Source organism: Dipteris shenzhenensis, chromosome 6, assembly GCF_047967505.1.
Source record: "Dipteris shenzhenensis isolate YYH24624 ecotype China chromosome 6, Dip_SZ_1.0, whole genome shotgun sequence".
NCBI classification, from domain to species: domain Eukaryota; kingdom Viridiplantae; phylum Streptophyta; class Polypodiopsida; order Gleicheniales; family Dipteridaceae; genus Dipteris; species Dipteris shenzhenensis.
This window is the reverse complement of record NC_141601.1, coordinates 29852869-29865956: the sequence shown is the minus strand read 5'-3', so window position 1 is coordinate 29865956 and position 13088 is coordinate 29852869. Positions and strand designations below refer to the sequence as shown.

The 13088-nt window shown below is 40.7% G+C and overlaps 1 protein-coding gene across 2 annotated transcripts in view; it reads right to left on the bottom strand.

The window, feature by feature from the left end:
* Positions 1-669: 669 nt before the first annotated feature.
* Positions 670-13088, bottom strand: part of LOC147901039 (protein RDM16-like) — an 87269-nt gene continuing 74850 nt past the window's right edge. For both annotated transcript variants that reach the window (XM_087376035.1, XM_087376036.1), the window contains 4 exons: positions 2925-3398; positions 2561-2755; positions 2240-2400; positions 670-2097 (listed from right to left, as the gene is read on the bottom strand). In XM_087376035.1, coding sequence (XP_087232161.1) covers positions 1236-2097; positions 2240-2400; positions 2561-2755; positions 2925-3398 — 1692 coding nt within the window. In that variant the 3' untranslated portion in view covers positions 670-1235. The remainder of the gene's footprint in view (positions 2098-2239; positions 2401-2560; positions 2756-2924; positions 3399-13088) is intronic.

Sequence of the window (13088 nt, the reverse complement as noted above, 5' to 3'; positions counted from 1 at the left end):
AAGACTTAAAATTCAGTTTTGCTTGAACTTGCACATTTAATTCAAGTTGGAAGATGTCATAGGACTTAACAACTCCTTGACGATTTGTTGAAAAAAATTCTCTGTGAGGGCTCTAACTTGGGATGATTAGTGATTCCTTTGGTCTTGGATAGATCTCAAGGCCTTGGGAAGAAACGAACCTTAAAATTCAGTTTTGCTTGAACCTGCACTTTTACTTCAAGTTGGAAGATGTCATAGGATTTAACTTCTTAATGATCTGTTGAAAAAAAGGATCGCCTTTTAAACATCACAGCACAAGCTAAGGAGATCTTACCCTCCCCCCCCCCCCCCCCAACACACACACACTCACACACACATAGAGCAGCTGTTAGCACAAAGCAACATCAATAAGGACAAACCCTCATTTTGCCATACATTACATACTATCTCTAGTTGCAATACGTTGCACGTGACTTCAATGGGTGCTTGGTTCTCCTGCAATGTGTAAGTTATTTAGTCTCTCTTTTTTGGAAGATAGTTGTCAAGATTTGTCATCTAACTTGCAAAAACAAGGTTCGTTCATTCACACACATAAAAAAAGGAAAAGGCAGTCTTGCTGCTGATCAGAAAAGTGCTCATCCACTTCAATGCAATCCATGAACTCCCAATTAATTAAAGAACCAAGCACTATGCTTAAAAGGATGGCATGCTTTGAAGTATCTTCTTTTATCAGGCTAGCCATGCATTCCATCTGTACACTCATATAGAGCTGGCCGTCGTCTTTGATGCCATCCTGCTACAGAGCTTAATACCCATCACATGGGCAACCAACTTTTGACCAACCATCTCCTATTGGAGCATGATTCCTAAATCACTTTTGATGATAAACATTAGCCACATAAAATGTTTTATGAAGTATACAAATCCAGGCAAGTAGCAGAACAATCTAAAAGGTCACATGTGTCTAATGAGATGTTTAACACAGACCAGGAAGGTGTAGCTGAAGCCAGGCAGCACAACGAAGTCACTCCATAGGTGCCTTTCTTAAAACGCAGCAATTCACTCATCCCTCCTGTTATAAGTAAATTGATCTGAATCCCACCACATCATACGCTGACATTGTGCAACAGAAAGCTAGACAACCGCTATGACAAGGTCTGGATTGTAATCTGAGGAGCATGTGCATCTCCAATGTTAACCAAACAATGATAGTGGCTGAAATAAAGCTGATACAGGGAAAATAGCAGTGGAATATGCTATTCCTCAACAAAATTGGCTGCAAGATCCCAATAATGTCCTACTCCAGTATCCACCAAATATTTCCGAGCAGCTGCTTCAGTCCGACATTGCTGAATTAGAAACCTCTCAAAGCTTGGCTTGGCAACACTACCTTGCCAAACCAGAACACATCTATTGACTTGCTGAGCACCTTTGTTTTCGGCTTCCAGATCTTCCATCACAGCTGCAGTCCACTTAATACGATGTAGCATCAATTTGTCATATCTTTTGATTGCCTTTGACCCTCCTTCCACAATTACGAGACTCATAGTATCACAAATCACAATACATCCTGTAAGCCTATTTTCTTGTGCATTAATATCCACCTTGAATCTTGTTTGAGGATGTGATAGGTTGTTAACCCTGTAGACAGACACAATAGTCTCTAGAGTTTTTGCATCGTCAAAAAGCTTCCGCTCTTTCTTGTCACGTCGCTCAGCTGGTGTCAACTTGCGTGCAAGATTTCTATCTGCATGAGCCTGCTCACGCTCAGCTGCAGCAGTGCGTATTTCCATCTCCAACTTTGTTGGATCCTGTGAAGCTTCTGCCCCAAGAACTTTCATGAGATTGCTCATTTTTACTTTTGGTTTAGGGGGCTCTAAGAGACCCTGCCTGATCATTTCCTGTCTGTCCTTTTCCTTTGCCAAACGCCGCTGTGTACGCAACTTCTTCCGTTCTTTTTTTGTGAGCTTCAGAGGCTGAGGGGGAGGCGGAGCTGGTTCAGCAGGGGGTTCAATAGGTACAGGATGCTCTACATACATGGTCAGCTTGTCCATTTTCACTTTGAGCTCTCCATCAGTTATATCCGTATAACTGCTTGATGGCAAAAGAACAGCATCCCTATCAAGCGTGCATGCAAAAATAAGTGTTAATTTCATACAAACGACACAATCTGACTAGTTTCTCCTTGCAGGAGAAATATAGTATTCAAGCATATACGTACTCCCTGACTCTCATAAATTAGAAAAGCAGAGAAGCTTACCACCACTCTACTTCAGGTATTGGATCCTTGGGCTTCTCTTTGACAGGAATCTGTTCAGAAACCTCAATAAGATTAGGGTTGATATCAGCTTCAGCCTTTGCCTTAGCAAGTGCAGCCTGCTTTATTTTCATCTCCTTGGCTTGTGCCTCCCCAAATTGGTTCTGCAGATGAAGCGAAGGACTTAATTCACCCCAATGTTCACATCTAATCCCTGCACACAAGTAGATTGGGAATATGCAGCCTCTACAATTCAATTATGCTAGTGTGCTTTAAAGGTCAACAACCCAGAGACAGGATGGGATTGTTTTCCAGAGTATTCACCTTTAATCTCATAATCTCAGCCTGTTTTGACCATCTGCCTTCTTCCACAAACTGAAATGAGGGTCTTCTGGGCCTCAGCAGCTTTTTTTTGTCAACTCCCATGCTTGGATCAAAAAAGGGATTGGTTTGTGGATCATCCTCCAGTTCTGGATGCAGTATTTGAAACGAATCTTTCTTTTGTTTATTGATATTTACCTGGTAAAGATAAACAAAATGCATAAGCTCTATTGATTCACCATAAGGTTACTATTCTTGAAACCTGTCTTAGCACCTACAATGGTGACACCCACCAAAAGTACAAGTCCCATGGTATAAGAAAATAAACAATAAGCCTACAACCCAAATATAGTGCAGAAAGATGCACCTTTAAAGTACTAAGATTACTAATTTTGGCCTGCTCTAGCACATTCCCATGCTCGTCGATTTCCCGGCCCTGGGCATCAAGACGGAGGACCGGCCCTTTCACACCTTTCTGCTGTCCAGCTGTTCCAAACTCATCCATTCCTTCTCCTGGAAGTATATTCAGAAATGGCAGGGACCCTGGGACTTGATGGATGCCAAGGCGAGCAGCAACCTCCTGAACTCTTTTCAGTGCTTCATAGTTAGGCACTGGAGCCATACCAGGTATTAATCCAGGAAAATGGGGCATCACATTGGGAAGAAGGTTTAATCCCGTGCTCAATACACTTGCATTTGTTGGCATGCTTGCAGTTAAAGAAACCCTAGAATCAACACTGCTGAACATATTGCCTGCTGTAGGTCCAGCTGCTGATGATGAAATCATTGGTGCTTGTACAGAGGAAGTTGCTGTAGGGCTCTGAGTTACAGTCCTGCTTACCTGCATGAAAGGTAACAAAAACTACCACCAAACTAAGATTTTGTGTGAAATTACTAAAAAATAGTAACTAGGCATACAGAATGAACAGGTCCCACCCAGGAAGACAGCCTTAGCAAACCTAAAAAGCCTTACACAGGCAAAAGTGCTGACAGAAACTGTTTTTTAATCATTGAAACAGAATTTTTTTTTTCCAATGGGAGAAACAAGTTGCAGGTTTTATAAACTTCAAAAAGGATCATAATCTACCCAGCCAGTCGAGGGTAACTTTCAGCACCACCATCAAATCTGATATGCAAATGTCCATGATTGTAGCTTAAGACTATTGTTTAATTAAACCTCACGCCTGATATAGGGAAGATGTAAAAAAAGAGTCTTTCTCATTCTTATGTTGCCCACTTTCCTCAGCCCATGCTATGACAAGGTTGTAAAAGGCATTAGAGGCACTTAATCAAAATTGTCAGGAAGCCTTAAATTTTATATATTGAGGGGAAATGGGATGAGGGGGGCATGTTTACCTTTGAAACATTAGGAAACGCATAGGAACTTCTGCATACAAGCAAGAAAGAGAACTGGGAGTCCCATGGGTTGGTTGCAAAGTTAGCCAAGACTCGATACACAACAGAAAAAAAAGAGGCTGTATCCAAAATTGTCATCCAAATGAGAGGGCAGAAGTGAATGTCTTTGTCGAGCACCACCAAAATTACATGAAGTACATAGTTGTGTGCTGAAACGGCAGAACAAGAAACAGCAATATGGTCCCCATTTCGGAGTTTCCGTTTTGGAGTGCCAAAACGCCGTTTTGTGCAACTATGATGAAGTACATGCATTATGTATGAAAGCTTGAGGATTATAGAACATTAGAATTTAGGCTTTTGTTGTATGATACTACATAGATTTTATTTTATTTTTTTATGAGCGGGGGAAGGTGTAGTGCCACATCATGTGACGACTCAAACCAAGAGTTTAGAGCCTAGTAAACTGTAAAGTCAACTACGCATTGCCAAAGCAAATTCTTGCAGATGCTTTGACTTGTCATCTATTGCATCTCATCGCAAAATGTTAACCCTTCATTGTATTTGACTTCGTAAAATAACGCAGTTCCACTTCGCAAATAACACAATTCCATAAAAATACACACTCAAGCACACACGCACACAGGCCACCTCCCTCAACACACACACTCCCCCCCCCAAAAAAAAAAGAAATAAAAACAAAAGAAAAAAGTATAAAACAAGAAACCTTGGCATGCCTTTTCCATCTTTCAAATGTTCCTGGAAGACTTAGACACTCAATGCCTCCACCCCACTTGACACCTAGTTTGAGTTAGACTAGTGATTCAAGCATTGAATCTTTGTTTCGAAGTGACCTCAAGTGGAAATATTTGAAGGTGCAAAGCCACAAGAATATATTCCACACTGAACCACCAACTGCTGAAAATAAACAGGAATATGAATTATATAGAAAATACTAAACCCTAGTCCTAGCCCCAGACAATAAAAAACAAGTTCACTGACGCTGACCAACCACACCCTTGTAAAGTCTTATTCAATTCCTGTCTCAATGGTATGGCTGCAGCACCCATGGGAACAAAGGATGAGTACCTAGTGTACCTCAACTAGAATGGACACACAAATTCATCCCATTCAACTTGAGGAAATAACCCATACTATAGGACTACAAATCAAGGATTTATTCTACTACCCCCTCGACATTTTTTGTCTCATCCCTAAGCTTGCTTAAAGATAGGTCAATGGAACCATAATCATTACAACCTCAAAGAGCAACCCCTAGCAACAGTAGTAACACATGTGGCCACACCTTCCTATGAATGATGAAAATCATAGGTAAACTTAACCAAAGAGCATCACATAGTCATTGCATTGTTGCCGATATATTCAGCATCCTTGGATTTGTCTTTCTCAGCCACGAAATACATTATGCGCGCATATGAAAAACAAAATCCAGACGTGCAGCATTTGTCATAAATATCTCCAAACTGATCCGCGTCACAAACTCATGAAGTTTAGAACACAGCCAAAAGAGCTCTCCGATATTTGCACAGCACGGTACACTTGGTTTTGGTTTGCATCATGCTAGAGACATCACATTCAAACACATGCCCCCAGGCTGTGCATGAACTCATTTAGCAACCTTGAAGCATAGGCAATGCCTAACCTTGTAACTAACATACATCGACAAGGCTGTGTACAAACTATGCAGAGAGTGCCATTGAGCTTTTCAGCAACTTTCTTACTTACCTTGATACCCTTGTCTCGCAAGAAAGCAAAGCAAGCACGGGATCAGCTTGCCTCCTTATATAAGGTGTGGAATGAGGTGAGGGTTGCCTATCTCCGCAAGCAGTTGAAGGACTTGAAGCTTGAAGAAGGTGGTAATATGGATGCCTATCTTACCAATGTGAAGGATTTGAAAGAGCAATTGGCTAATATTAATGAGGTGGTGCCTGATTCTCAGCTTGTTTCTAATACCCTTCATGGGTTGCCTGACTCTTAAAAGGGCTTTGCTCCTGCATTGAGGTTTGTTACAGGTGGCAATGCCAACCATTATTCTTTTGACCAGCTGGTTGCTCTTCTACTTCAAGAGGAACAAAGCCGTGCAAATCTATGGCTAGTGATCAAGCCTTTGCTGCCCAGCATAAAAACAAAGGCAAAGGTAAGGTTTCAGCTAGTAAACCCCCTCATTCACATGCTGGTCACTCCCATGGTGCCTCTTCTTCGAGGGATAACAAGAAGAAGAAGAGATGCAACTATTGTAGGAAAATTGGGCATGATATTTCTGAATGTAGAAAGATAATTGCATCTGAAAATAAGAAGAAAGAGTCAGCTCGTTCATTTTCTGGCTCTCCTACTCCACAAGATGGACATGAGTCAGCTAATTTTGCAAAATACCAGCATTGGGATTTCTTGGTTACATGTCAGTATAATCCAGATGTTCATGACGTTCATGATGCCTGCATGACAATTTCTTATGTATCTGATGCTTGGTTCTTTGATAGTGGTACTAGCAAGCACATTACTTCTTGTAGGAAGTTATTCAGCTCACTTGAGCACATATCTAAAGGGGGGAGTGTCACATGTGCCAATAATGCATCATATACAATGAAACATGTTCAGCAAGTTGCTCTTACTTTTGTTTCTGGTGGTCTTGTTACTCTAGAGAATGTGCTTTATGTTCTAGGCATTCGCAAGAACCTTATCTCTTTTTCAACCATAGCTACATGTGGCTATCAAGTTCTTTTTTATGGTGTTCGGTGTGCAGTGTATGATGCTACACATGGCTTTACCATGGTCTTGACTAGGACATTGACTAGAGGACTCTATAGACTTGATGCCTATGACCGATGCTTGGATGATGCTGGATTTGCAGATGCATGTCTTTGCTCTTGATTCTTCTACCATGGCAGATACCCGTTTGTGGCATGAGAGGTTTGGGCACCTCAACTTTGGGGCTTTGGTGAAGCTACATAAGGCTGGTATGGTTGTTGATCTTCCCAAAATGCATATGCCTTCAAAGCATGTTTGCTTGGTAAGATGCACCGTTCTGCATTTTCCAAGGATGGAAGAGTTTGTGCCTCACGCAAGCTTTATTTGGTTCATAGTGATATTTGTGGGCCCATGCGGGTTGCAACTCTTGGGGGATTCTATTATTTTGTTACATTCATTGATAACTTCACTAGGTACACTTACATTTTCGCATTGAAATCCAAATCTGAAGTTTCTACATACTTCAGACATTTTATTGCCTTGGCTGAGAATGAGAGTGGGCTGCACGTTGGTCACCTTAATACAGACAGGGGGGTTGAATATATGTCAAAAGGAATTTGATGTGTTTTTGGCCTCTCGTGGCATTCATCATCAGTGCACGGTGCCTTATGTTGGGATTATCGCCATAATTCATGGCAGTGACCAATGTATGACCAATAATTGGGTTCGGGGCACTTTTTCCTCATTAGAGGTTTTTTCCCCTAACCATAGTTAGGACCCCTAACTACAGTTAGTGGTTAGGATAACGCTTTGTCACTTAGACAAAACCTTAGTCTTGTATGTTGTTTCTGATCTTTTTCAATACAGAGTGTGATTTGCTCTCGCTCTCCTTTTCTCACATTTGGTATCAAAGCCACGAATCATCCGTACCTCTAGCCATACTACTGGCACCTCCAATCGTTCGTACAAGTTGTCTACCCCGTATTGTTGTCAGGCCGTACGTCCGTACGTACCTGGAGCTCCATCACCTACAGCTCCAGCATTGTACACGTATCTGACCATACGTACATACAGCTCCAGTGCCAAACTATTCCGTCAACTGCTATCGTATGCTGTACTATCCTCTTCCGTACAAGCATCGTACATGCATTAGTTCTTTTGTACACCTGCTGGCGTCCTCACACAAGAGGATAACTTGGATGGTACCAATTACTCTTTATGGAGTTTTATGATACACAATCTTTTAGTTGGCAAACATTTGTGAGATTATGTCACTAGGGATGAGACACAGCCAAAGAATGTGGTTGCACCTGCCACTCCTCCTCAACAAAGTGGAGGAAGGGGTAGAGGACAAGCTCAGGGTGCATGACAAATACTAGGTGTAGTGGTTGTTGTAGTTGTGCCTCCCACACAGGAACAAAAATGGTGGGATTCACGTGATGCACAAGCACTTTCAATAATCTCTCTTTCTGTCAAAAGATTTATTATTCTGCACATTCCGTCATGCAAGATCTCAAAGGCAGTTTGGGATATTTTGGAGAGCATGTTTACAGCCCGCAATGATGTTAGGGTCTCTTTCCTGAAGCGAGAGTTATCACATACTCATGTCATTATTGCAAGAAGCCAGGTCACTACATAGGAGAACGCAAGAAAAGAATTGCCAAGGAAAAGAAAAAGCATTCAAGCATGGCTGTCAAAGATTCAGCTCCTCATGCACATGATGGTGGTGATGCTTCAGCCAACTTAGTGGTAGAAGACTATGCCTTTTTGACTTGCATTTCTGATTTTCAAGTGGCTGCTCCGGATACTACATCCACATCTGAGAATGACTCTTATGCTTTTTTGACTTGCAGTTATGACCCTTTTAAGGATGCATGTACCTTCAATGTCAATAAGACATTGTATAATTAGTATTTTGATAGTTTTACCACCAAACATATCACTTCCAAGAAGTGTTTGTTTGATTCTCTACATCCATCACCCGTTGCAAAAAGGGTGTCTTGTGCAAATAATTCTTCTTATTCAGTTCGTGGCATTGGTGAGATTGTGCTTACAGCCACAGATCGCACAAATTTCAGAATTCACGATGTGCTTTATGTGCCTGGAATCAAGAAAAATTTGCTTTCAGTGTCCTCTCTCAATAAAAGAGGATTTCAAGTTGTCTTTGAAGATGACAAGTGTGCAGTTCGAGACCGAGAAGATTATCTGGCACGCTGTTTCGTGGTCTTTTTCAGCTTGATGTTTTTTAGAAAAGACCAGATCATGCACTTGTAGTTTCTTCTCCCACTGTTGCTATGCAGAATGCAAAGTTATGGCATGCCAAATATGGACATATCAGTTATGGCAGCTTGATGACACTTCAAAAACATGCTATGGTTGATGCTTTACCTCTCTTGGGGTCACCTCCCCCTCACACCTGTGAAGGGTGCATACTTGGGAAGATGCACATGTTTCCCTTAAAAAAGGAGGGTGTAGTAAGAGCTGTTCAAGAATTACAGCTCACTCATAGTGATGTCTACGGTCCCATGAGGACTCCTGCATTGGGTGGTTATCTGTATTATGTCACATTTATTGATGATCACTCAAACTACACTTGGGTCTAAGAAAAAATCAGATGTGTTTAAGCATTTTCGACACTTTGTGACAAAGGTTGAGAATGAATCAGGACTCAAGGTGCCGATACTACGCACAGATAGAGGGGGGGAGTATATGTCTCATGAATTTGAGGCTTATTTAAAAGAGAAAGGCATCACACATCAGCTTATAGTGAGGCTCACCCCTCAGCAAAATGGCAAAGCTGAGCAGAAGAATAGAACTCTTATGGAGATGGATAGATGCATGCTCACAGGGCAAAAGTTGCCTCACAGGTTTTACATGACATGCAGTGGGAATTATGAGCGAAAAGGTAACACATCCCAAAAGAATGCATTGTACAGCTGCTAAAAGATTATATATACCTTCTTAAGACTAGAATACAATCTTACAAGTTAAGTTTTTTATAGTACAAGCAAAAGAACAAAGGAAAAATAAAAAGTGAGAAAACGAGAAAAATAAGAAGAACAAAAGGAATTTAGTAAGCAAAACTACCCTTATGTTCTCATAAGTACCCAAGCATAAGCTGCCATCTGGGTTTCAAAAGATTCTGGAATCTCTTGGGTAAAACCAATGCTTACTAAGCTTTGAAATCGCAACCAAACAACAAAAACTTTGAAAAAAAAGAAGGAAACAAGCAGAAGAGGAAGAAATGTGGAGAGAGAGAGAGAGAGAGAGAGAGAGAGAGATTGTAAAAGAAGCAGAATGAAACAACTAATGTGCTAACACAAGGAAACAAAGATAAACCCACATACATATAAGACAACAAATTAAACACCAACGCAAGCACAAGGAAACAATTATTATCATAATTTTGCAATTAGTTGGTTTTTTATTTGTTTATTTCAAATTTAGAATAATAATACTTAACAAAATAAGCGAGAGAGAAATTTTATAAAAAACAAAATTATATTTATATTTACACATACACACACATATAGCAAAACTAAACTAAACAGGTATCTAAGAGTACATGAACTCCAAAAATAGAACAAATCCAAGAACTAAAAAGAACATGGGCTATGAAGCTTCCCAATTTGGATTTCAATTCTACATTCAAAAATCCTAAACGTACTCAAAGCGTACAATACATATGGGCCTACGTTACACCAAAGCGCATGAGGTCGTATTGACAGAGTTTTGGGTTTTTTAGTGGGTAAGAGAGGAAGCTAACATGAAGCTTTATTCTCCGGATGCCAAGTATATGGCAGCCATAGCTGCACTTGTGAGGGCACATGGCTTTGACCATACTTCTCCCAATTTATTGAGGAGCCATAGTCAAATTCTTATAGAGGATCATACCAGAGTATATTTAGGGGAAACAGAAACGTTTCCTGGGTTTCTAGGAGAGCTGAAACGAGGAAACGCTACGTCATCGGGGGGGGGGGGGGGGGGTCTCTAGAAAAAAGAATTTTGAGCTGAGCACACACTTTTTTTTTTTTTTGGTGAAACCAAGAAAATTATATTATGTAACATTCATTTACATCACGGCAGTGCTCGAGAAAAGAGCCAATGCCCTATCCATCAGAAGCTGTAAAAGAAAAGCTGAATACAAGAAACATCCAAATCGTCCTCATGTAAGGCATCATATAAAGACTGCCGCAATGAGGCTCGGAAGAACTCATAAGGGTGCTGAAGGGGAGAATTCAGATATGCATGATTTCACTGTAGCCAGAGGGTCCATAAGGCCCAGTATCTGATCCATTGAAAGAAAAGAGAATACTGTGACAAAGAAACTGATCCAAGGTGGAGATCTTCCAATATTCTAATTTGTCCTGAATTTTGTTTAACACCCATGATATTTGTTGCTTATTTCTGATTTTCCAGCCAATGGGATAGCCCAAATGTCTTACTATGTTTTCCGGATAAATAATCTGGCCGGGCCACAGGATAGCATGCCAGTCACAATGCTTGAGAGGCAAGAGTTTTGATTTCTGAAAATTAATTTTGAGACCAGCTACCAACCCAAAATCTGAAAGGGTATCCATCAATAGGCGAAGCTCCAAAGGACTGTTCTTTGGCATGAAGAATGAATCATCTGCATAAGCCTGAGCAATGAAAGGTCGTGAACCAGAAATCTGAAGCCCCACTAACTGTCCAGTATCAACCGGATGATCCATATAAAGAAGCAAAGGATGTGAAGCAATGGCATAGAGGAAAGCACTGAGAGGGCATCCCTGTCGAACTGATCATTCGAGAGTCCAAGACTCAGACAAATGATTCCCTATAAAGCATTGTGCAGTGGAATCTGAGTAAAGCCAATATATGACATTAACTAACTTTGGCACAAAACCAAGTTTAAACATGATTTGAGAGACATAATCCCACTGTACCGTATCAAATGCCTTTGCCACATCCACCTGCATGACCAAAACATCTTGAGCTGAATATTTTGCATATTCCATTGCAATGAGAGTATTAGAGATATTATCATGGATTTGCCTTCTTGGAACAAAACCATATTGCCTGGGATGAAGTCCATCATGAAGGATATCCTTTATCCGATGTACTAACATTTTAGCAATAAGTTTGCATATAACCGGCATCAAAGTGATGGGCCTCCAGTCATCCATTGTCTCACATAAAGGTTTTTTGGGCACAAGCTTAACCAGACCATGCTTCCAAGTTGAGGGAAGATGTTGATGCTGCCAGGCTACATTAATGAACTTCAAAATTGGACCCTTCAATTCAGCCCAGAAGGCTACAAAAAATTCAACCGTCAAACCATCCCAGCTAGGGGATTTATGTTTACCCAAATGCTTGAGGGCTTCATCCAATTCAATATCTAAAAAAGATATTTCCAGCATTGAAGCTCGTTGCAAAGGAACAATAGGAGAAACAAGCTCAATAAATCTGTTCCGAGCCAATACAACCTGAGGTGTAGAAGAAGATGGCTGAGAAAAAAGTAGCTGAAAATGATCCAGACATTTTTTTTCTAGCTCAAATAAAGTCTTGGTCCAAAGACCATCAGGTTTCTTGACCCTCATGATAGATTGACTTTGTCTATGTGCATGTAAATTCCGAAAGAAAGATTTCGAGGAACAACCCTTATCCAGCATAGGTTTAACTCTAGCCCTGGTCTGCCATTTGGAAAGCTTGCGTTTATCATTGGCATCAATTATGGAGAAGCACAAGACAATAAATGCTGCTCAGAAGCAGATAGAGACCTTTGATGTGGCTAATATGTACCAAATACTGCTTGAAAGATTTTGCCCATTGGATATGCTGGTTTCTGCCATGTACCATCTTCCATATTCCTTAATGACATTTTGTATACGATGGACAAAAGAGTTCCAAGCAAAGTCCAGATCCTCCTAAGCATGGGATAATAATGGCCTGCAAGCCAGTCTGATCATTTGCTGGAATTTTTCATGAGAAAGATATAATTGATTGACCTGTAAATGTCTGACTGAAGAGAGCTGCATGTCATCCAGAGGCATTCCAAATGAAAGGGAGAGCCAAAAAGGAGTATGATCAGATAGTTGCTGAGAATAATCAGTCCACATTTGGCATGTATATTCATCATATTGCTGAGCATGAATAAGATAACATCTATCAAGCCTAGCCCAATATTCTGTAAAAGCATTATGATGATATGTAAATCCCATAACTGATGGGTGAGTTGCTGTCCGTAAATCTGCAAATTGAAGTGATGAAGTCATATGTTCCCATTGCTGGATTTCAGAGGGCAGCATATGGGATTTATGCGTGGTATTGTCCTTCCAGTTAGGAGAATTATTGAAGTCACCACAAAGTAGAGCATTTGAAGACCAAGGATATTGCTTTATGGAGTCCCACATTTGAGCTCTAGAAGCAGAATTTTGAGTTGCATACAAGGAGCCTATTTCAAAAATCTCTCCATTGATTATACATTGGA